This window comes from Eubalaena glacialis, chromosome 5 (genome assembly GCF_028564815.1).
Source record: "Eubalaena glacialis isolate mEubGla1 chromosome 5, mEubGla1.1.hap2.+ XY, whole genome shotgun sequence".
Taxonomy (NCBI): Eukaryota; Metazoa; Chordata; class Mammalia; order Artiodactyla; family Balaenidae; genus Eubalaena; species Eubalaena glacialis.
The window spans coordinates 2,291,309-2,314,324 of NC_083720.1; the positions used below are offsets into that span (position 1 = coordinate 2,291,309).

The following is a 23,016-nucleotide window of genomic DNA, read 5'->3' on the forward strand; positions in this document are numbered from 1 at the left end:
TATTTGATTTTCAAAGTTCGTCCTTTTAGCAAGCTTAAAAGGACTCTCGCTACATCATTTCCTAGGGAAAGTGCTCTTTGGAGAAGCAGCAGCCTTGGAGGATGACTCTGAGTCAAGGTCAGACGGCAGCAGCCCCACCTTTGCAGGTAGCTCTCTCGGAGTGGCCGTGGTGTCCTCCTTGCTCTCCCCTGCTGCCCCCACCTCCTCCCCTCCCCTGCACCTCCATGGATCTTGCTCCTGGGAGGCAGCAGTGAAGCCAGCTTGCTCAAATGGTGGATAATTCAGGCGTCTTTTATAGTGTTCACTTTGAAATGTGTGTTTTCTTGCATCAAGTGTTTGCTGTTTTCCTTGGTTTAAGCTGTTTTAAAATTAGGTTTATACTCCCTGAGTATAAGTCTTTTTGAGAAGAGGATGGTGGGTAAAGTGTCTCATGAATTGCATGGGTTGTGAGGGGGAAAATGGGATTAAAAATTGTCTGAGGCTCTGAACCAGGAAGAAATAGAAAATATGAACAGACCGATTATCAGTATTGAAATTGAATCAGTAATTTAAAAACTCCCAACAAACAAAAGTCCAGGACCAGATGGCTTCACAGGCGAATTCTACCAAACATTTAGAGAAGAGTTAACACCTATCCTTGTGAAACTATTCCAAAAAATTGCAGAGGAAGGAACACTTCCAAACTCATTCTATGAGGCCACTGTCACCTTGATACTGAAACCAGACAAAGATACCACAAAAAAAGAAAATTATAGGCCAATATCATTGACGAAGATGTAGATGTAGTCAAATAGGATTTATCCCAGGGATGCAAGGATTTTTCAGTATCCACAAATCAATGTGATAGACCGCATCAACAAATTGAAGAATAAAAACCATATGATCATCTCAATAGATGCAGAAAAAGCTTTTGAAAAAATTCAACATCCATTTATGATAAAAACTCTCCAGAAAGTGGGCATAGAGGGAACATACCTCAACATAATAAGGGCTATATATGACAAACACACAGCTAACATCATACTCAATGGTGAAAAGTTGAAAGCATTCCATCTAAGATCAGGAACAAGACAAGGATGCCCAATCTCACCACTTTTATTCAACATAGTTTTGGAAGTCCTAACCACAGCAATCAGAGAAGAAAAAGTAATAAAAAGAATCCAAGTTGGAAAGGAAGAAGTAAAACTGTCAGTGTTTGCAGATGATACTATACATAAAAAATCCTAAAGATGCCACCAGAAAACTACAAGAGCTCATCAATGAATTTGGTAAAGTTGCAGGGTACAAAATTAATATACAAAGTTAATATACACTAACAATAAAATGTCAGAAAGAGAAATTAAGGAAACAATCCCATTTAGCATCTCATCAAAAACAAAAAACAAAAAACCTAGGAATAAACCTACCTAAGGAGGCAAAAGACCTGTACTCCAAAAACTATAAGACACTGATGAAAGAAATTGAAGACAACATAAACAGATGGAAAGATATACTATGATCTTGGACTGGAAGAATCAATATTGTTAAAATGACCATACCCCCAAGGCAATCTACAGATTCATTGCAATCCCTATCAAATTACCAGTGGCAATTTTTACAGAACTGGAACAAAAAGTTTTTTTAATTTGTGTGGAAACACAAAAGACCCTGAATAGTCAAAACAATCTTGAAAAAGAAGAATGGAGCTGGAAGAATCACTCTCTGACTTCAGACTCTACTACAAAGCTACACTAATTAAAACAGTATGGTACTGGCACAAAAACAGACACACAGATCAGTGCAACAGGATAGAAAGCCCAGAAATAAACCCACACACTTAATGGTCAATTAATCTACAACATACGAGGCAAGACTATACAATGGAGGAAAGACAGTCTCTTCAATAAAGTGGTGCTGGGAACACTGGACAGCTAAATGTAAAAGAATGAAATTAGAACATTCTCTAAGCCATATATGAAAATAAACTAAAAATGGATTGAAGACCTAAATGTAAGACCAGATACTATATAACTCCTAGGGGAAAACATAGGCAGAATACTCTTTGACATAAATCACAGCAGTGTTTTTCTGGGTCTGTTTCCTAGATTAATGGAATTAAAAGCTTTTGCACAGCAAAGGAAACCATGAAGAAAATGAAAAGACAGCCTACAGAATGGGAGAAAATATTTGCAAGTGACAAGACCGACAAGGGATTAATTTCCAAAATATACAAACAGCTCATACAGCTTCATGTAAAAAAAATGTACAACCCAATCAAAAAATGGGCAGAGACCTAAATAGACATTTCTCCAAAGAAGACATAGAGATAGCCAACAGGCACATGAAAAGATATTCATTATCACTAATTATTAGAGAAATGCAAATCAAAACTACAATGAGGTACCACCTCACACCAGTCAGAATGGCCGTCATCAAAAAGTCTACAAATAATAAATGCTGGAGAGGGTGTGGAGAAAAGAGAACCCTCCTACACTGTGGGTGGGAATGTAAATTGGTCCAGCCACTATGGAAAAGTGGAAGTGTGGAAGTTCCTTAAAAAACTGAAAATAGAGCTACCATATGATCCAGCAATCTCACTCCTGGGCATATATCCGGGGAAAAACATGGTTTGAAAGGATACATGCACCCCTGTGTTCACTGCAGCACTACTTACAATAACCAAAACGTGGAAACAACCTAAATGCCCATCGACAGAGAAATGCTTAAAGAAGATGTGGTACATATATACAATGGAATACTATTCAGCCATAAAAAAGAATGAAATAATGACATTTGCAGCAACATGGATGGACCTAGAGATTATCATACTAAGTGAAGTAAGTCAGACGGAGAAAGACAAATATCATATGTTAGCACTTATATGTGGAATCTTAAAAAGATGATACAAATGAACTCATTTACAAAACAGAAATAGATTCACAGACAAAGAAACTTATGGTTACCAAAGGGGAAAGAGCAGGAGAGGGATAAATTGGGAATTTGAGTTTAACAGATATACACACTATTATATATAAAATAGATAAACAAGGACCTACTGTATAGCACAGGGAACTATATTCAGTATCTTGCAATAACCTATAATGGAAAAGAATCTGTAAATATGTGTGTGTGTGTATATATATATATATATATATGTAGCTGAATCACTGCTGTACACCTGAAACATTGTAAATCAACTATACCTCAATTAAAAAAAATTGAGGATAGTTTAACTTGAAAGAAATTTACATTTGTTTACAAATAGTTATCTAATTAAGCTCTTTATTCATCTTGTAAAAGATGAGTATTTAGTAAGATACTAATAATTGGATTAAATGAGAGTGGTTTGGGTTGTATAACCCTATGCAAAAGAATATTTTTAGATAACTGAAAATGAGGCTGAAATACTGGGGAAGGAAAATCTGAATAATTTCAGTGGTGATTACTTATTTATTGATTTAGTCTACAAAATAGAAATTGATTTTTTAACTTACAAAAGTAAAGTTAAAACAACAAAAAAATTACAGCTATACACATTATAAAGCCCAAGTGCTCATTGACCCACTGGCCTACAGGAGTGGCATTGCTAACAGCTTGGTGTAGATTTTTATGTAGTGGTAGTGTATGTATTTATTTATTTATTTATTTATTTAGTTGCAACGGGTCTTAGTTGCAGCAGGTGGGCTCCTTAGTGGCAGCTCGCCAGCTCCTTAGTTGTGGCTTATGAACTCTTAGTTGAGGCATGCATGTGAGATCTAGTTCCCTGATAAGGGATCGAACCCGAGCCCCCTGCATTGGGAGCGCAGAGTCTTAACCACTGTGCCACCGGGGAAGTCCCCATAATGGTGTTTTTGTTCTTTTTAATGGGAATTTAAAAACTAAACTAGGAAAATGTGAAACTTCATGCTACCAGAGAGTAGGACTGGCTTAGAGGTCTTGAACAGGGTCTGGGAAGAAGGAAAGCCCACCTCCAAGAGCACCGCTTGCTTAGAGCTCCGGGTATTTGGGGTTTTTTTTGTTTTTTGTTTTTTTTAATAAATTTATTTATTTTTGGCTGCGTTGGGTCTTTGTTGCTGCATGTGGGCTTTTCTCTAATTGTGGTGAGCGGGGGCTAGTTGCAGTGCACGGGCTTCTCATTGCAGTGACTTCTCCTGTTGCGGAGCACGGGCTCTAGGCGCGCGGGCTTCAGTAGTTGTGGCTCTTGGGCTCTAGAGCACAGGCTTAATAGTTGTGGGGCACAGACTTAGTTGCTACGTGGCATGTGGGATCTTCCCGGATCAGGGCTCGAACCCTGTCCCCTGCATTGGCAGGCTGATCCTTAACCAGTGTACCACCAGGGAAGCCCTGCTCCGGGCATTTGTGACCACCCAGCCTGTGCCCCTGACCAGGCTCCCTGGGAATCGCCAAAGTCTCGTCGCTGCTCCACGCTCAGGCTGGAGCAGTTGCTTAAGAGCTGGAGGTGGTAATGTTGCTGGTCAGGGTTCAGGTTTTGCACTGAAATGCCATTTGAGAATATTCGTAGCATTTAAAAAAAAATCTACTTATCCTTATTTTATCAATACCGTAATATAGTAAAAGGTAAGTAAATAATACAGTAAACATGTTTGAAGGATGCACTGTTGTCTTGCTTTTGAAATTGAGTAGTTCATATTTTCACTGTATTTCAGGGATTCTTGCAGTTAAAACATTTGCTGATAGTGAATTTTGGGGTATTTTGCAAATGTGTGATCCCATATTGAATGCTTTTCCTGACCCTTTGAAGAATGAGTGTTTCTTTATCTTCAGCCTCAGTCAAGGGTGAGATTGGCGGTGAGCTGGCTGCCTCTTCTGGGGTCTCCACTCCTGGCTCTGCCAGCTCAGCTGCCGACTCTGTGGGTCACGACATCATCACTGAGCAGCCCCGGTCACAGCACACACTTCAGACGGACTCAGTGGATCTGACCAGCTGTGACTTGACGAGTGGTGCCACCGACGGGGACGAGGAGGACATCTTGAGCCACAGCTCCAGCCAGATGAGCGCCGTCCCGTCTGACCCTGCCATGGACCTGAACGATGGGACCCAGGCCTCCTCTCCCATCAGTGACAGCTCCCAGACCACCACCGAGGGGCCCGATTCAGCCGTGACCCCTTCCGACAGTTCTGAAATTGTGAGTGGTTGGAGGGGGCAGCCCAGTTTCTTCAGAGGGGCCTTCCCTGGAGGCCCAGACCTGGACCCTCCTGCTGGTTCACTCCATTCATCTGACCCACTGGTAATAGTGTAGAGGTCACCAGCTCAGATCCTTAACAGGCAGCTCGGCCCCATCTGAGTCCTTCACTGAAGGAAACAGCCCAGTGTCTTTTGTGTCAAACGTGGAGGTCAAAAGTGCATTAAAAATTTCTTAATATCTTGTTGGGCACAGGTTAAGTCATTATTTTGAAAGTCCTTGAGGAGCCTATTATTAACAGATCTGTGGTCTTAATGCAGTATGATTAATAACATTAATACTGTGCATTATTTTAACACTTTTTGACTTTTCAAAACCTTTAACAACATATCTCATCTTGAGCATGGATCTGAGTGCCTCTTATCTCTGAGTTAGTGGACAAACACCTCAAGAGTGGTCTAAAGTTTGGTACAGGTATATACCAAATTTTACAGCCCAATTTTATTGAAACAGTTTGTACTATTAATTGTTTTGCTACTATTGAATGTATTTTATTAAGAATATATATATATTTTACTTAAATGAATACAGAAACTGTGCGTTACAAATCATGAGCTAAAGCACTGGCAGCTCTCCAGTTGTCATGTGGATGTGGTTCCTGATGGCCGAGTGGATTGCCACTTACTCGGCTGGAGAAGTGGGCTCACGGTTGGGGTTTTTAACTAGAAGACCTGGAGGAGGGTAGGACAGATAACGGGAACGGTGGGAAGTGATTTTAAGTCAGGAAAGGGTGACGAGTGCTAACCAGTAGGCCGGGAGAAGAGAAGGTTGGGAAAGTGCTGGGCTCAGTAGCACGTTCAGTGTGCGGAGGAAGTTTCTGTTGTTTGCTTATTGCACCAGCTTTCATCTTGCCTTTTTACAGTAGATAATTTCTGGGCAGGTTTGCTAGAAGTAGGACTGAATGACCATAGGAGGTTGTGAAAGCGTCTCGTCTGGGAGTGCTGCAGCAGCTATGTGTTGTGTGGTAGGGCTGGGCCAGGGACCCACGCCGGACTGTGGCCTGCAGGGAACTAAACCTCTTCCCTTGATGCTTCTCACACTGGCAGAGTTCTTTCTGATTTATGAGGTGCTTCCATGTCCTTTATTTAGTCATTAGTTATTTGCTGAACAAATGTACTGAGCATCTGTTATGTTCCAGGGATTGTCCTACAAGCCGCGGATGAAGTAGAGGGCACAACATACAAAACTGCTCACACAAAGCTAATATTTTAGAGTGGGAGTCCTCAAACTCTTCCCATTTAGGGCCAGATAGTAAATATATTTGGCTTTGTGAACCATATGACCTGTGTTGCATACTCATCTGTGCTGTTGAAGTGCCAGAGCAGCCATAGATATGTAAATGAATGAGATGACTGTGTTCCAATAAAACTTTATTAACAAAAGCAGCTGGTGGGCCAGGTTTGGCACACCAGCGTAGTTTGCCTGCCTCTGTTCTAGAGTGTGTGCCTGTGTGGGTGGGGCAGATGATGAGCCAGTAATCAACAGGTAAATAAACACATAGTCAGATGGCAATAAGTGCCATAGAGAAAAATAAGCCAGCTGTAAGGGGTTGGGATTGTCCTCACAAGATAGCCCAGTGTGGGGCTTGTCTTGGAGGGAGCCCACCACGATGAGAATTCCGGCTCGGCCATTTACTAGCTGTGTAGCCTAGCGCAGTTATGGCCCTTCTTGCCTCAGTTTTCTTATCCACGAAATGAAGATGATGACAGTACTTATGTTGTAAGACTTATGAGGATAAGGGAAATAATACATGTAAGTACTTTTGAGCCTGCCTGGGGTGTAGTATGATATTCAAAAAATGTTGTTTTTTATTGTGGTGAAACTTCTCATTTTAACCTGTGTGGGTTCTTTTTTTTTTAAACAATCTGGAGAGTGGAGGAAATCATTTCTTTCTTGGTTGTTTTTGAGCAAGTAGCTCAGTTTCTTTTTAATTTATTTGGAGGGATTTGGGGTGATTTTTTAAATGATATAGAATTTATTTCAGTAATAATTTAACTAGCATATTGAAGGTACATCACTCAGTTTTTCAGGTCAATTACAATTGGATGTGAAAAATTTTGCAGTATGAAATCATAACCCACATATATGGCTAAATATATGAAATATTGCGCCCAAAACTTAGTTGGGTCATTTCTAGCAGTTTAGGGGATAACCTATTGGTAGACTTTTGTCTAAAAGATTTTTCCTCATTTTTGACTTTTTTTCTTTTTGTAATCAAAAAGAGAAATGTCCAGATTGGAATTGTTTTGGAATTTTTAGAGTTACGAAAGCTTTTTATAATGTAGCAGTAACGCGTGGTCAGTCAGCTCTTGATAATGTACACGCACACACCCATGTGCACTTGAAGAAGTGACCTTCGTGTTGGCGTGTGAGATGTGGTCAGTGTTATTTGTGGGGTTTTGCCTTTGCCTTCCACGTTGGAGGGCTTGCCCCTTGGTGATCGCACTTCAGAACCCTCACAGCCCCTCTTGAACTGTTCAGGTGTTAGATGGTGCCGACAGCCAGTACCCAGGGATGCAGGCGGGGCAGCCCCAGGACGAGGACGAGGACGCTGCTGCAGTTCTTCCTGATGAAGACGCGGAGGCTTTCAGAAACTCTTCCATCGGTACGTTGACTTCAGGCCATGTACTACGGAGTGGCCTTGTCTTCAACCCTGACCTCTTACGTCTCAGCTTCTGAGAAGAAATCTTCTGGCGTCTTTGTTTCCTGAGGTGTAAATAGCAAATGAGGAAAATCAATTGAGAAGTTATTATCCTTTTTTTGATCTAAATCCTGTGGTTTCATATTGACTTTGTGTAAATATGTGTATTTGTGTTTTAATTGGAAACTTGTCACTTAACCTCTCTTTCTCTGATTTTGAAGCCCTTCAACAAGCACATTTGTTGAAAACCATGGGCCACAGCAGGCAGCCCTCTGACAGCAGTGTAGATAAATTTGTCTCAAGAGATGAAGCTGCTGAACCAGGAGATCAAGAAAACAAGGTGAGACACTTAGGCCCGAGACTGCTCAGCATCCTGAGCTCCCGCGAGAGTTCAGCATCGCCCTGGCTGCTGCCTGTCCACCGAGCTCTTGGCTTTTCCGTCGCTGAGCGTTTGCTCCGCTGTCTCCCCTTCGCATATTGACCTCTTCCCGGGTCTGCTCTGCTTTTCTGCCTCTCCAGGTGTGAGCGCGTCCTCACCATCTGGTGGTCGTGCAAGGCCTTGCAACATTCTTGGTTTTGTTCCATTGAATTGATTTACTTGTTTGTTTATTTATTGTGGTAAAATACTCATAACATAAAATTTACTGTCGTAACCATTTTAAGTGTACAGTTCAGTGGTGTTAAGTGCATTCACATTGTTGTGCAGCCATCACCACCATTCGTCCACAGAACTTTTCTCATCTTCCCAAACTGGAACTCTGTCCCCATTGAACACTAACCTCCCGTTCCCCCGTCCCCCGGCCCCTCTCACCCATCATTCTGCTTTCTGTCTCTATGGATTTGATGACTCTAGGGACCTCATATACGTGGTGGAATCATGCAGGATTTGTCCTTTTGTGACTGGCTTGTTTCACTCAGCAGAATGTCCTCAAGGTTCATCCATGTTGTAGCAGGTGTCAGAATGTCTTTACTTCATTTTGCTTTTCTCCTCGTCTCTTGATGGACACTTGGGTTACTTCCACATTTTGGCTGTTGTAAATAATGCTGTTATCAATGAGTGTGCAAATACCTCTTCAAGACCCTGATTTCATTTCTTTAGGGTATATATCAGAAGTGGAATTGCTGGATCATGTGATAGTTCTGTTTTTAATTTTTTGAGGAAACACTGTACTGTTTTCCACAGCAGCTGCACCATTTTACATTCCTACCCACAGTGCACAAGCGCTCCATTTTCTCCACATCTTCGCCAGCACTTGTTATTTTCTGCTTTTTTTGAGAGTGGCCATCACACTGGGTGTGAAGTGGTGTATCATTGTGGTTTTGATTTGAATTTCCCTGATGATTAGTGATGTTGAGCATCTTTTCATGGGTTTATTGGCCATTCATGTGCCTTCTTTGGAGAAATGTCTATTCAAGTCCTTTGCCCATTTTTTAATCAGGTTGTTTGGGTTTTTTTTGTTGCTACTCAATTGTCCCTTGAACTATTTTAAAATTATCTCTATTGCTTACCTTTTCCATGTAAGTGTCCTGTATTCCCAGTTAATTTTAAATTCCTTGAGGGCAAGAAGTAGTGTTTCGTACTTAGTCCCTCCATGGATGCTCAGTCACTGTAGCGACCTCGGCGGTTCCTTCTGGGCCCCCTCGCACCAGGCCCACCCCTCGCAGCTTTGGGCTTCCCCAGGCTCTTTCCTCTGCCCGAGGAGCTTCCCCCAGATGCCAGGTCTCAGCTGCCCTCCTGTGTGGCTCCCTCCCTGCACACTGGGCTCATCCCTGCTACAGCCCACATGGCCCCGGGTCAGGACTCCCTCCGGCTGGTCTGATTCTGCTCTGCCGTGGCCCGTGAGGTTGGGCACCTGTGGGTGAAGGTAGGCGGCTCTGAATCCCAAGCGCCTGGCACAGCTGCCGTTCTGGGACTGTTTGTTGGATGAACTAACGAATCAATGGGTGGGTTCCATGATTATAAGACAAACAAGTGTCAGTTTTTCTGTTCCAGCCCTGCCGGATCAAAGGCGACATTGGCCAGTCCAGTGACGAAGATTCTGCTCCTCTTGTCCATTGCGTCCGCCTTCTGTCCGCTTCATTTTTGCTAACTGGGGAAAAAAACGGTAAGTGTAGAAAGGCAGGTGCAGGGTTGAAGGGAATGACTTTAGGTTTCAGAGGTCATCTTGGTAATCAGCTTTGTGCCTGTTTGCAGCGGACAGAGTAGAATCTGGGGACGAGCTTTGGTTTTCACTGACCGCTGGGGAGGGAGGGGAAGACGGGCGCAGTGGGTTTAGCGGGTCTAGTTTTGTCTATTTGGAAGCTAGACATGTGCTGCTTTGAAGCTGAAGGTGACCCAGGTGGATTTGTTTGCAGCCTTGGTTCCGGATAGGGACGTGAGGGTCAGCGTGAAGGCACTGGCGCTCAGCTGTGTTGGAGCTGCTGTGGCCCTTCACCCTGAATCTTTCTTCGGCAGACTTTACAGAGCACCGCTTGACACCATGGAATACTCTGGTACGTTCAAAGTTTGTATCTTATTCCTCACATTTAATCATTATTTTGAAAACTATTTCAAACCGTCTCGACTATTTTAGTTTTAGAGCACTAAGTTTTCTGAGCTAATTTGTGGCATTTGAGGTGTATTCTCCATAAAACACATAAATAGTCATGTTTTTAGCTTCCCAGACCCCCTATAGATGCAGTGTTTAGTTGAAACACATACAACAAAGCGATAGAAATCTGGGACCGTCAGAGCTGATTTGCATATGAATTAGATTTATACCAAAAACACAAATTGTATATAATCAAAATTGCTTTGGGCCACACCACCCAGGCCAGGTGTTCACACTCAGAGCCAGTGGGCACCGAGACCAGCTGGGGCAGCAGCAGGCCAGTCTCCTCACGATGGGTGAACGGTGGGAAGACTCGCTCTCCTAAAGTTATCCTCCCGCCTGCTCTCTGTCTTTCCTTGGGCGAGGGGACAACCCATGCTTTTGAATTTATATTAGGTAAGTGTGGACAAGTTTGAGGTTCTCTAATAATTTTTTGAGATGAAACTTTGGAATTTTGATTATTGGCTGACAACTTGGAATTATAATCCAGAAAATCTATTGTGTTGAAGGATGAATATAGAATCTTTAAACCCCGAAACATTTTTACCACTGATGGTTATTATATTCAGGTCTTTTCTAGATTAGGATCACTGCCTCGCCCTCTTTTTCTTTCCTGAGAATTCAGCCTTTGCCCTGAGTTAGAAAGTTGACGGTAGGGACTTGTACAGTGGCCGGCTGTCTCTCTCCACAGAGGAGCAGTACGTGTCAGACATCTTGAACTACATCGACCATGGGGACCCACAGGTCAGAGGAGCCACGGCTATCCTCTGTGGGACCCTTGTGTCCTCCATCCTCAGCAGGTCCCGCTTCCACGTGGGAGACTGGATGGGCACCGTCAGAACTCTGACAGGTAACGTCGAGTGTTCAGTTTTCAGTGTTGTCTCTTCCAGATGGCATTCTCATGTTCAGGTTCACATGAAGGTGTTTGTTCCTTGCTCTTCCGGTCAGGAAATACATTTTCTCTGGCGGACTGCATTCCCCTGCTGCAGAAAACTTTGAAGGACGAATCTTCTGTTACTTGCAAGTTGGCTTGTACAGCTGTGAGGGTGAGCATAATCGTTTGCGGAAATCATTTCTTTGATTAGTGGAAATTTTACCAGTGTCACAGTTAAAATTGGAGCTTAACATTAAATATTTCCAGACATTCTAAACAAGAATAAACATCTGTGTATCCACCACTCAGCCTTAGAAGGAAAACATTGCCAACAGTTAAGGTTTAATAGACTTTGATTTAAATCTCAGAATATTTGTTTGAAGTATACTTTCCCTAAAGGGTGTCTATACCTTGCTCACATTAATTGTAAAACCTGTTGAATTAAAAAAACAACAACTCTTTCAGGCCCATAGAATGGGTAGAGTTAAAGTGAGGCATAGGGGTTATTTAATCCCCTTTGTTTTTTGTGTCGAGGGACAGCCCCAGTCCTTTATGTGGTAGGAAACTTTATATCAGCTGGTTCATAAATCACAACTGGCTAGTCAACAGCAGTCCAAGTTAACCAGTAAAAATCAAAACAAAAACCCTACAGTTGTCAGATTTATGGGATACCATCCCTTTTTAAAATTTCATGGCCCGGCCAGAATTGTTCCTTGGTTCCAGTTGTTTGCCAAGTTTCAGTCAGACTGTCTTTGCTGGAGCAGAGGGAAGGGGGTTGGCAGCAGGCAGCAGGCCGTGTGTGGAACTGCCCACGAGTGTGCTCAGGGCTCGGGGGAGGGTGCAGCCTTAGAAGCCCCGTCCTGTCCGCTCGGGCGGCCAAGGGCAGGGTCAAGTCAGGAAGGGCTCGGGTGCTGGGCCCGCGGCTGAGCTCGGGTTTAGCAGTGGCGGTGTGGCACGTGGTCGGTGGTGGCAAGGTTGGTGTCTGGGAGGAGAGGCCAGGATAGAGGCAGAGTTACGGGGGGAAGAAAACAGTTTTGTGGAAGGGACACATTTACTTTGCACCTCGAGTTTACGGAGGTGAGTGTATATGATAAGTGTTTCTGAGAGATGTGGAAACGGGGCAGCATCCCTGTCGCTGTTAAAGGAAGACGGAGCGGGGGCGGTGGGAGGGGTCGGCGTGGGAGGGGTCGGCGGAGGCCCACCTGCCGCCCGCCGTGCCTTCCAGCTCTGCGTCATGAGTCTCTGCAGCAGCAGCTACAGCGAGTGGGGGCTGCAGCTCCTCACCGACGTGCTGGCCCTGCGGAGCAGCTCCTACTGGCTGGTGAGGACGGAGCTTCTGGAGACTGTGGCAGAGATCGACTTCAGGTGAGTGAGCCGGGCTCGTTGGGTCAGCGAACCACAGCCGCTCCCAAGTCTGAACAGGCGTTGGAAGGCCCGGTCCCCTGGTGCCAGTAGTGACGCTTATCAAGTGACCCGTGTCAACATCGGAGTGGTTTGCACGGCTGCCGTTGCCCGTCTCCTCCTCGACTTTGCCCCCTTCTTGGAATTTTTACGTACAGGCAGAGGAGTGGAGTTTTCCGGTAGTCTTAGTCATCTAAGTGTTCTGGATGGTGTGAATAAAAGAGCTCGAACTTCTAAAACAGTGAAGCTTGTGTCACTTGTGCTTGTTTAAACGAGTGTGCTTAACACTGGACTGAACTTAGCTGATCTGTATTGTGTTGCAGTTAAAAATAACTTCTGATGCCTTGCAGTTTTTCATTTTCTAAGAGTAAGTTTTCTTTCCAGATGATTTCTCTCTGTGCTTTCTTTTAGACGGGAAATTGTCCTTTATTGTCCGGGAATATTGTGCTTTTAAGCCCCCATTTATAGAGTGCTTGTTGCGTGCCAGGCTGGGCCAGGTGCCCTCTGTGGGTTACCTTCTCTCAACCTCACAACATCTCTGTGAAGTCGGGGTTGCTTTCACCTGCGTCTCACAGACAGGACCCTGAGTGGGGCGGGCGGGGGCCTTCCGGTCTTCGGGAGGCGCCAGAGTCTCAGCCCCCTCCCCACAGTCTGCCCTCCTGCCTTCTTCGGTAGGCGTCTGAGCTAATTCTGTAGGGCACTTGGGGTCTTTCAAAATAACAGCTATTTATATTCATTTTGAAGAAAAATAGTTTCCTGAGTAGTGTCTGACTGAGTCTGGAGTCAGGAGAGCAGTGTAAATTCTACTTGTTTGAAAACATGAAGTCTTTCTGCTGTTTTAAGTGAGGCTGCCTCAGAGCCTTCCCTGGCTCTTGGTTAATGTGCTGGAACCGGCCGTCTTCCTTGCTCTGTCAGTCGTGCAGGCCATCAGCGGGTGTTTGTTCGGTAACTAAATTGTTTCATTGTGAAATATGTTCTTTTGTGTTAGGTTGGTGAGCTTTTTGGAGGCAAAAGCAGAAAACCTACACAGAAGGGCCCATCATTATACAGGGGTAAGCCCTTCATTTTTGTGAGGCTGTGATTTAACTTCCAGGAAGCGCACTTTCCTAGTGGAGTAGAATGTCTTGGAATGCATTCTGTCCCAGATTTATTTCACATGAAGTATTTACTGACATCATGAAAGTTGTGATTGTATGCGTGACTTTAGGACTAGTGATGTTGAGTTCTTCCTCACTGGCTTTCCAAAATATCTGACCTAAAACTTAGTTAAATACAGAGATTATATCCGTTTTTATTATCCTTCTTTCCAAAGCTTTTAAAACTGCAAGAACGAGTGCTCAATAACATTGTCATCTATTTGCTTGGGGATGAAGACCCCAGGGTGCGCCATGTTGCTGCAGCTTCGTTAATGAGGTACTTAACAAGTATTTTATCTCTTTTCACTTTCTTGGTTAAAGTACTAAATGATATATGAGAATGGGAAGAGGGGGGAAAATTCAGAGGACGTGGAGCAGTATTCCTAAATCTTTTGAGCTCACTGTCAGCTACTCTTAAACTATCAAAAAAGATATTTTTCACTACCTTAAGGGTCTAAAATGAAAATTTAAACAACAAAGTACTAGCTTCATATTATAAAAGTAATGCACTTTCATGGCCAGAATTTTGAAATATGGAGACTAGCACTGGAAAAAGTCACCTTCAGTTCTACCATTGGAGATAACCACTGTTAACATTTTTTCCTGTATATCCTGTGTACAAGTTTCTTTTTCAAAATTGGGACAAAATGTACATGCAGTTCTGTTATATGATAATTTCCACATAATGTATTATTAGCATCTTCCTGTTGGAAATACTCTTCTAAAAAAGAAATTTTAACTGTCATTGTTGTCTGGGGCGGCACCGTCTATTCAAATATATTCATATTTCCGTACTGAAGTGCATGACATTTCATATAGTGTGAGATAAATAAAGCCTGTAGATATTGTTTAAAATTTTTTTTAGTTAGTGGCCGCTTTTTCACTATGTAGTTGTGATAAATTTTTATATAAATATTATTTGGTTGGATATTAAATTTTTATTGATTTAAATAATGAATAATGGTTCAGTGACTATTGTTATACATAAATGTTTATGTGTAAGTTTTTTTCTTAGAATTAATTCCTGGAAGTTGAGTTACTAGGCCAAGCAAGCTTTTTGATTTTTTTTCCTAGTAGCTTTATTGAGGTATATAATTTTATATCTCTTAAAATTTACTCATTTTAAGTGTACAATTAAATTATTTTTGGTAAATTTACAGAGTTGTGCAACCTTCACCACAATCCAATTTTAGAACATTTCTATCATCTCAAAAAGATCTTTTGTGCCCATTTGCAATAATTCCCAATTCCCACCTGGCCACAGGCAACCGCTAATCTGCTTCCTGACTTTAGAGATTTGCCTATTCTACACGTTTTATATAAATGAGATCACATAATAAATAGATGGGACTTTTGTGTCTGGCTTCTTTTGCTTAGTTTTTGAGATTCATCCATGCTACGTGGTGTGTTTGTTCCTTTCATTGTTGAATAGTATTCTGTTACATAGATAATACTCTATTTTATTTATACATTCACCAGGTGGTATTACTATTTTCACTTTTTGACTACTATGAATCCTGCTTTTCATTTCTCATGGGTGGTTACCTAGCAGTGGATTTTTATGGTTTTGGTACTTATTGTGAAATTTCTCTCCAGAAACAGATCAGTTTATGCTCCCACTCCCAGAATATGATTGTGCCTGATTCTTCTCACCAAAACAGTATTTCAAAAGAAGTTAAATATGTGTCAGTTGTTCAGGCAGTCATTGGTATTTCTTATTAAAATAACTTTTATCTTGTTTTAAAAGTAATACATGTATACTGAACAAAATTTAGGAAAAATGTAAAGAAGGAGATAAAAATCTTTGTAATCAAACTACTCAAAGAAAACCAATTACATTTCGGTGGATATTCTTTTGGTTTTCAATGTGGTCATTTGCATTTCTTTGATTACTTGTGAGGTGTACCTTTTCATGGATTTAACTGGATTTATATAACTTACTTGATTAAAGATCTTGGATCTTTACCATTTTCTGTGAATGATAGTAATTTATTAAACCTTAGGAAAAAATTATACTTATGACCAGGTCTTCATGGAGGAAAGAGACTTTAACTAAAGACACTGGGTTTGCAAACTAATGTGATAAAACAGTTGACTGTTTCTAAAAGTCATGGGCCCGTCTGTAGGTGTGTGAGTGCTTACACAGGGTGTGTGCCGAGTGCTGATTGCAGGGAGGAGCCCATGTGCCCCCTGCATTCTGCCTCTGAGTTCACTTTGGATTTGTGAGGGACCTCAGCTGGCGCTCTGCACCTGGGAGTGTGTGGGACGGTTTTGCAGACAAAATTGCAGAAGTGGGTAAGGGACAGCCGCTGGCATTCGGATCTGCCCTGTACTCAGTGCTTCCTGTGCGCCGTGGCTTCACGCACTTGTTGATGCCCATCAAGATGGTTAGAAAGAGAACTTTCAAGGTTTTTTAAATCAAAGCATTTAATTATGTGTAGAGAGATGTATGTAACTGTATGACAGACAGGAAGAGAGTCCAGCGCCTGGTCTTTTCAGAGCGGGTGTGTGGGGGAGTGGCCCTGCGATCGGAGCCTCTGCTCTAATTCCCCTGACGAAGGAAGTGTCTGTGGGTAGCCGGAGGGAGGGGATCACAGGTGGTTTCAGGTACTTTCTAAGGGAAATAAACCTTGCTTTTATGTCAGGCTTGTCCCGAAGCTGTTTTATAAGTGCGACCAAGGACAGGCTGACGCAGTTGTGGCCATGGCGAGAGGTCAAAGCAGCGTTCACCTGAAGCCTCTCATGCACGAGGCGCAGCCTCCATCTCACTTCTCCGCCAGCACCATAACCAGGTACCCCTGCTAGCCAAGGAAAGCGTGCCCTGGGCTCACTCTAAAGCCTCGTGTTTTCTGGAGAAAACGCTTGGAATAGGCGTTCCTCCCTTGATGGGGCGCTTCTCTTTTTCAGGGTCTACCACCCCGCCTCTTTATTTAAGCTCTGCTGCAGCCACACAGCAGTGACATCGTAAATCGTATGATCTGTTTGTTATGAGCCACATACCGACAGCTGTATTTTTCTCTAGGACTCTAATGCTATGTCTTCTCTAAAAACTTGTCCTTAAAATTTTCACTTTATTTGTGTTACCTGTGAAGAGTATAGTTATGTCATGACATTAATGTTTAGGTGAGCAGGCTGTTAAAAAGAGTGTCAGTGTTATTTAGGGTTATCACTAGTTCAGTGATGTGCAATTATTATTATTCACATTTTTTTGTGAGAGTCTTTTAAATACAATTTCAAATGGTTGTACACAGCCCATTGTTTTCTATGTCTTTTAGACTAGAAGACTAACATAGACTATGTTTTTTATTGTTGAGGACAGGACACTGAGGGAAACAAAAGTGAATCAATGCTAATCCTGCCTGGGCTTCATTTATATAGTTGGGGAATTAGAATTTGTACGTAACTACAAGGAGGGATTGAAATTGACACGTGCCGTGAATGGAGTATGGAAAAGTGGCAGTCCTATAGTGGGAAAGGACTTTCTTTTGTCCAGAATCAGGAGTAGATTCATGAAGGATTTCTTTTAACTTAAAGCTTGAAAAATGGGCAGCTTTGGACACGTAGAGAGATTGCAGGCAAGGCTGTGTTGAAGAGAGCATTGCTCCAGTGCTGTGGGGTTGGGAATTGGAGGAGGAGAGGGGTGATTTCAGCCATTTTCCTAGAATAATGACCACATTTATTCCCAGTCTTTCTTTAACTTAAAAGTCAAGACTGCTTTAACCTCTTGTAGCCTTTAATCTTAAAATTTTAAATGCCATTTGAATTTTGAAAATGTCATAAGCTTCAGTGGTAGATTATAAGTCTCCACGTCTCTTTCTCATTAGAATATATAGAGGCTATAACCTACTACCAAGCATAACAGACGTCACTATGGAAAATAACCTTTCGAGAGTCATTGCAGCAGTTTCTCATGAGCTAATCACATCAACCACGAGGGCGCTCACAGTAAGACTCTTTTGGTTGGTCTTAATGAGGTTGCTTTTCAGTAGTTTGGTCAATTCTTAACGGTAGGATGCTTGTATTAGAACTCTTATATGTGCGGCTTACTAAGAAATTGTGCTTCTGTGAATAAAACCTGGGTTTATTCCAATGGGAATGGAAACAACTTTTTTTTTTTCTGAACATTAAATATGTTCATTGTAAAAAAATTCAGCCAGGGGAACTCCCCAGCGGTCCGGTGGTTAGGAATCGGCGCTTTCACTGCCGCGGGCCTGGGTTCAGTCCCTGGCTGGGAACTGAGATCCCACAAGCCGCGCATCGCGGCCAAAAAATTAAAATCAATCAATCAATCAGCCAGTCTAGGAAGACATAACAAAGAAAAGAAAAACTACCATAATCTGAATTGGTAGTATATCAGAAGTTTAAAATATCTCTAGAATAATTGACTCAGTGACTTTATAATATATACGAAGCGGAAAAAAATCAGAAATGCCAACAAAGATTTTTGTGTAATGTGATTATCTGTATCATTATTTGTGATGCTGAAATTGTAAAAGAACCATAATGTCCAAGAGTCCAAAACTGATTAAATTCTGATTATAACTAAATTCTGTGTAGATGGTGATATGCTTATTATGCACTTATTAACATGATGCTTTGGAGGATTTTTAACAGTCTGTAGAGTGATCATCTGGATTATAATGAGTGAAAAAAGGCACAGTACAAAACTGTGTATGCTTGTGCACAGACAGGTCTTGCTTATGAAAAATAATGTTCACATTAAACACATTTCTTACATACTCAAGAAAATGATTGGCAGAAAATTTCCAAAATAAATTTTAGGATTATGAATGATTATGCTTTTTAAGATATTCACAAATTTTCTAAAATGAACAAGTCTAACTTCCGTAATCAGAAAAAAAGAACGTTATACGAAAGTAGTGCCAATTTGCTGATTACCAGGTTAAATCTTGTCATTTATTTTATGTGACAGAAGGAATGCCTTCATGTTGTGAAAACTCAGACAATTATGATTAGACTATCTTGATAAGTATATAAATGCCTTTCAAACTTAAATATTGTTTGGGCTGTCTGCGGTTTGGTCTTCCCTTGATTTGTTCAAAATATTATAAACATTATTTGTATTTATTGTGGCCTGCATATGTCAGACACTGTTCTAGGCTTGGGATGTAAAAACAAAGAAGATCCCTGCCCTTGTGGTTCTTTCAGTCTGGTTAGGAAGATGGACATTAATTAGCTCGAGTGCTGGAGCAGATGGGGTGGGGTGGGGTGGGGTAGGAAGGGCATTCCAGGTGGGGGCGGGGAGCACAGGATGATTAAAGTTCAAGGCAGAGGAGGTGCATCACTCCGGGCCTCTCCTCACTGGGATATAATCGACCCTCCTTAAACCTGTATCTCAGTTGTCCAGCTGTATCTTCTAAGGTATGAACCTGTATCATGGGAGGACAGATGTCTTATCGTTAGATACAGATCCCAATTTTGTTTTCATTGTTCATACTCTTTATAAAGGGAAAAAGGAGGTTCCATTTAATAAACTTTTTTGGTGTTTGAGTGTGATTTTCTCATTCCTTTCTTCTTTAGTTTGGATGCTGTGAAGCTCTGTGTCTTCTTTCAACTGCCTTTCCAGTTTGCATTTGGAGTTTAGGTTGGCATTGTGGGTATGTATTTTCCTCAGCGCACGGCTGTGTACAATTATGTGATACAAACATAGTTATACGGATCCCTTTCTTTCTTTCTTTTTAAGTCTCACCTTAACAGTTTCACCTTTTGGAAAAATACCCATTGGAATATTTGCTTCTGCCCTGTTAGTCGTGTGGGAAGCTAGAGAAGGAGCTATTGGGAAATACTGAATTACTTGTAATTCTAATGGATGTCAGATGCTCACTCTTAAGCATTTTGGAGGGTCTGAGGGTATGATTTGCAGGTTAATTTAAGGGAATTTGCATATGCTGGCAGAAGACTTTTCTAATTGGCTTGATTCTCTCCAAAATTATTCACTATGTATTAAAAATTTAGAAACATTTTTCGTTTGAAATCAAATGTGAGCTACCGTGCAAAATCGTAATCAATTACAAGAGTAATTTAGGAACTATTATATTAGCGGTTCTCATTTAAAAATGATTTTCTTCTGGTAGATGGCCCTCATAGCATCTGTGAAATAATTCTGAGTTTTCTACAGCATTAAGGAGTAAGCTTTTGTTATGTATACTGATAACTGAGACAAATTTAGTAACTCACCGTCACATTTGGAAGGAAATCTGCAGATTTCTTGTGTGTGTCAGCGTACGGCCAACTAACTTTGCTTGAAGTGGGTGCATTCTCTGGTCCCGGGTGATGGCTTTCCTGTGTCGTACATTCAGCATTAGACCTGACTTCAGAGCAACTCTGGTGTTGGGGTAAACGTGCTAAGTCAGAGTCGAAAGAGAGTTAAAAGTTATCAGAGTAACCAGTTCCAATACTTCCAGTCACATCTGCTACCTGATTTCCTTTCTCGATGACTTTCATGGGACTCTGGTTCCAGGAAAGATGCTAGTTCACAGTAGTAAAATCGCTTTATGAGCTGGCATGAAATGAACAGTGATGTGCCTTCCTTTTGGTTCATAGGAGAAAGCAAGGCTGTTATCTTAAAATTTTTCTGTAATTCGATCTTGCAAATGTCTGCTTTCAGAGTGCCCCCACTGAGCGCCTCTGATGAGTCTAGAAAGAGCTGTACTGTGGGCATGGTCACGATGATCCTGACCCTGCTTTCATCAGCCTGGTTCCCACTGGATCTCTCAGCCCATCAAGATGCTTTGATTTTAGCCGGGAACTTGCTTGCAGGTATTGGTACTGAGTTGAAAGAGGGATTCTAGGTCTTTAACTTTTGATTTCCTTTGGGGGGTGGCGGCAGTGAGCGTATGGAGGAAAAGTATTGAGGTCATTGCCAGGGATGGCTTGTTCCTTTAGTCAGAATTTCAGACATTACCGACAGGCCTAAATGTGTACTGCAGGCAGCTATCCTGTGCCGAGTATTTTAAAGCAGCCCTTTCCCAATCTAGCCCCTCAGTTAGCTATAGGTAAACTCATTTCTAATTTCATTTTAGCGGGCACCGTGTGCAGGTACTGTCTCGGGCACGGGGGCCATGAGAAAGTATGGTGTGTGGGCTCCGTTCTCAAGTTGAATGTAGGTTTGTAGCGACACACGTCAACAAAAGTTCAGTGGCCGCACAGAGTGGCTGTAATCACTCTCTGTTGGGGATTAGGACAGGAAACAAGATTTATGGGCTGGCAGGAGAGGGAACACCAGACAGGGCACAGCACATGTGAAGGCATGGAGACGTGAAAAATTGTGTGACATTTGAGAACTGAGTAATTTTGGATATCGTGTGAGGGCGAGGACGAGGATGGAGAATGTGGCTGGTGAGGGATCCGTCTCCGTTAATGAGGACTTAGTCTGTTTGTTCTGGGAGGTCATCGAAGAGCCTCATGAAAGGGACTAACAATCTGGTTAGTATCACTCGGCTGACGTGAATGTGGATTGGAGGAGAAGTTAGGGAAGCCCGTACTTAAGGCAAGATCAAGAGAGTCTGAGCAAGATAATGGCTGTGGGTTGTGTGGGAAGAGGCCCATTAAAAGAGAGTGAAGGGGGCAGAGTCAGCACGTCTGGATCACCAGTTGAACTTCAGTTGGAAAGATCAGGAGGGGGACTGTCACATCCTGGGTGGGTATGTGATGGCGGCCTTCGTGGAGGTTGGGGACACAGATTCGGGGGGAGATGTCGGTTTCCTGTGGAACCTGAGGCATCAGTGGGCCCCCAGGTGGAGGTGTCCAGCAGACTCTCGACGCAGATGGGTCTGAAGGACTTATGTCTTGGCCCCACGCTGTGGAGCTGGGGAGGTAACGTGTGTGCCCATATCACAGCCAGTGCCCCCAGATCTCTGAGGAGTTCGTGGGCCTCCGAAGAAGAGGCCAGCCCTGCAGCCACCAAGCAGGAAGAGGTGTGGCCGGCTCTGGGTGACCGGACCCTGGTGCCCATGGTGGAGCAGCTCTTCTCCCACCTGCTGAAGGTGGTCAACATCTGTGCACACGTCCTGGATGATGTGGCTCCTGGACCAGCAATAAAGGTAACTCCTTGCTTGGGCAGCTGTTTTCAGCTGGTCCAGATGGCTCCGTGGGCTTCCAGGCATGCCTCTGTTTACTCATCTGTCCCTTCCTTATCCTCTTTTGCTTTAAATAAACAAAATTGCTCATATCGTGACACTAGATTTAACACCTAGATGTGCTCATCCAATTTATAGCCCGTTTGGTATCGTCTGTCATTTACTATCACCTCTGAGAGGGAAATACCTGGCTTTATTCTTGGGCTTTCAGCGTTGGCCAAGAAAGCTCAGCATTGAAGTTGGTCTCTCCCGAAATGTTTTGCTTTTCTTTGAAGTACAGTTCAGTGAAAACTATTCACACAATGAATTTAAGATGGATCAGTTCACTTGTAATTGTATGTGATGGTTCACTGTCTCTCCTGTCTCTTCCACCTTGACAGCTCAGGTTCTCCTCTAGCTGCCATTCGGTCCCCCTGCCGCTACAAGCTTCTCTCAAGTCCTTTCTCCCAGCTTAACCCCTGAATTAATGTACTGCTTCTCTGACACTGGCCTTCTTTGCAAAACCTCTCGGGCCCTGGACTCAGTCCACTGCATCGGCTGTTGATTCTTTAACCCCTGCTGGCCTGATTTCTGCCAGCTCCCCATAGCCACGCTCCCTGCCAAGACCCGCCTTTGACTCTCGTGGGTACTTCGCAGACCCTGTCTCACCTCCCCTCTGCATCTCCCAGGACCACCTCTCCTGTACTGAGACGTTCTCTCTGGTCGGCTTCCGGATTCTCTGACCCCCTTCTACTGCCTGGGCACTTTCCTAGTTTAGTCTTCTTCCCACCATTCGTGCTTTCCAGGGCTCTGTTCTCAGTCGGCCCCACTCCATATTCTCTGGGCCAGGGCTGTCCAGTACAGCTCTCTGTAAGGATGGAAATGTTCCATCTACACCAGCCGGGACAGTAGCCACCAACCACATGTGGCAACCGAGCACGTGAAATGTGGCCAGGGCAACTGAGGAACTGAACTTCTAATTTTGTTTAATTGTCATTAAATTTAAATTTAAGTAGCCGCATGTAGATCGTGGCTCCAGCGTGGGACCGGGCAGCTCAGTGCAGTCAGGTCTACTCTCAGGTCTTCAGTATCTAAGCAGGGGAGACCCCAGA

At 42.9% G+C, this 23,016-nt stretch overlaps 1 protein-coding gene across 4 annotated transcripts in view; it reads left to right on the forward strand.

The window, feature by feature from the left end:
- The window catches only part of HTT (huntingtin), a 136,482-nt gene that overhangs the window by 42,710 nt on the left and 70,756 nt on the right, over window positions 1-23,016 (forward strand). For 3 of the 4 annotated variants that reach the window (XM_061191891.1, XM_061191894.1, XM_061191893.1), the window contains exons 11-26: window positions 66-146; window positions 4,765-5,126; window positions 7,665-7,788; window positions 8,046-8,164; window positions 9,818-9,929; window positions 10,180-10,317; window positions 11,107-11,265; window positions 11,364-11,461; window positions 12,515-12,654; window positions 13,679-13,742; window positions 14,003-14,103; window positions 16,472-16,618; window positions 17,651-17,771; window positions 19,368-19,444; window positions 20,455-20,606; window positions 21,687-21,889. In XM_061191891.1, the coding sequence (XP_061047874.1) occupies window positions 66-146; window positions 4,765-5,126; window positions 7,665-7,788; window positions 8,046-8,164; window positions 9,818-9,929; window positions 10,180-10,317; window positions 11,107-11,265; window positions 11,364-11,461; window positions 12,515-12,654; window positions 13,679-13,742; window positions 14,003-14,103; window positions 16,472-16,618; window positions 17,651-17,771; window positions 19,368-19,444; window positions 20,455-20,606; window positions 21,687-21,889 (2,198 nt within the window). The remainder of the gene's footprint in view (window positions 1-65; window positions 147-4,764; window positions 5,127-7,664; window positions 7,789-8,045; window positions 8,165-9,817; window positions 9,930-10,179; window positions 10,318-11,106; window positions 11,266-11,363; window positions 11,462-12,514; window positions 12,655-13,678; window positions 13,743-14,002; window positions 14,104-16,471; window positions 16,619-17,650; window positions 17,772-19,367; window positions 19,445-20,454; window positions 20,607-21,686; window positions 21,890-23,016) is intronic. The other variant, XM_061191895.1, reaches the window with a different exon arrangement.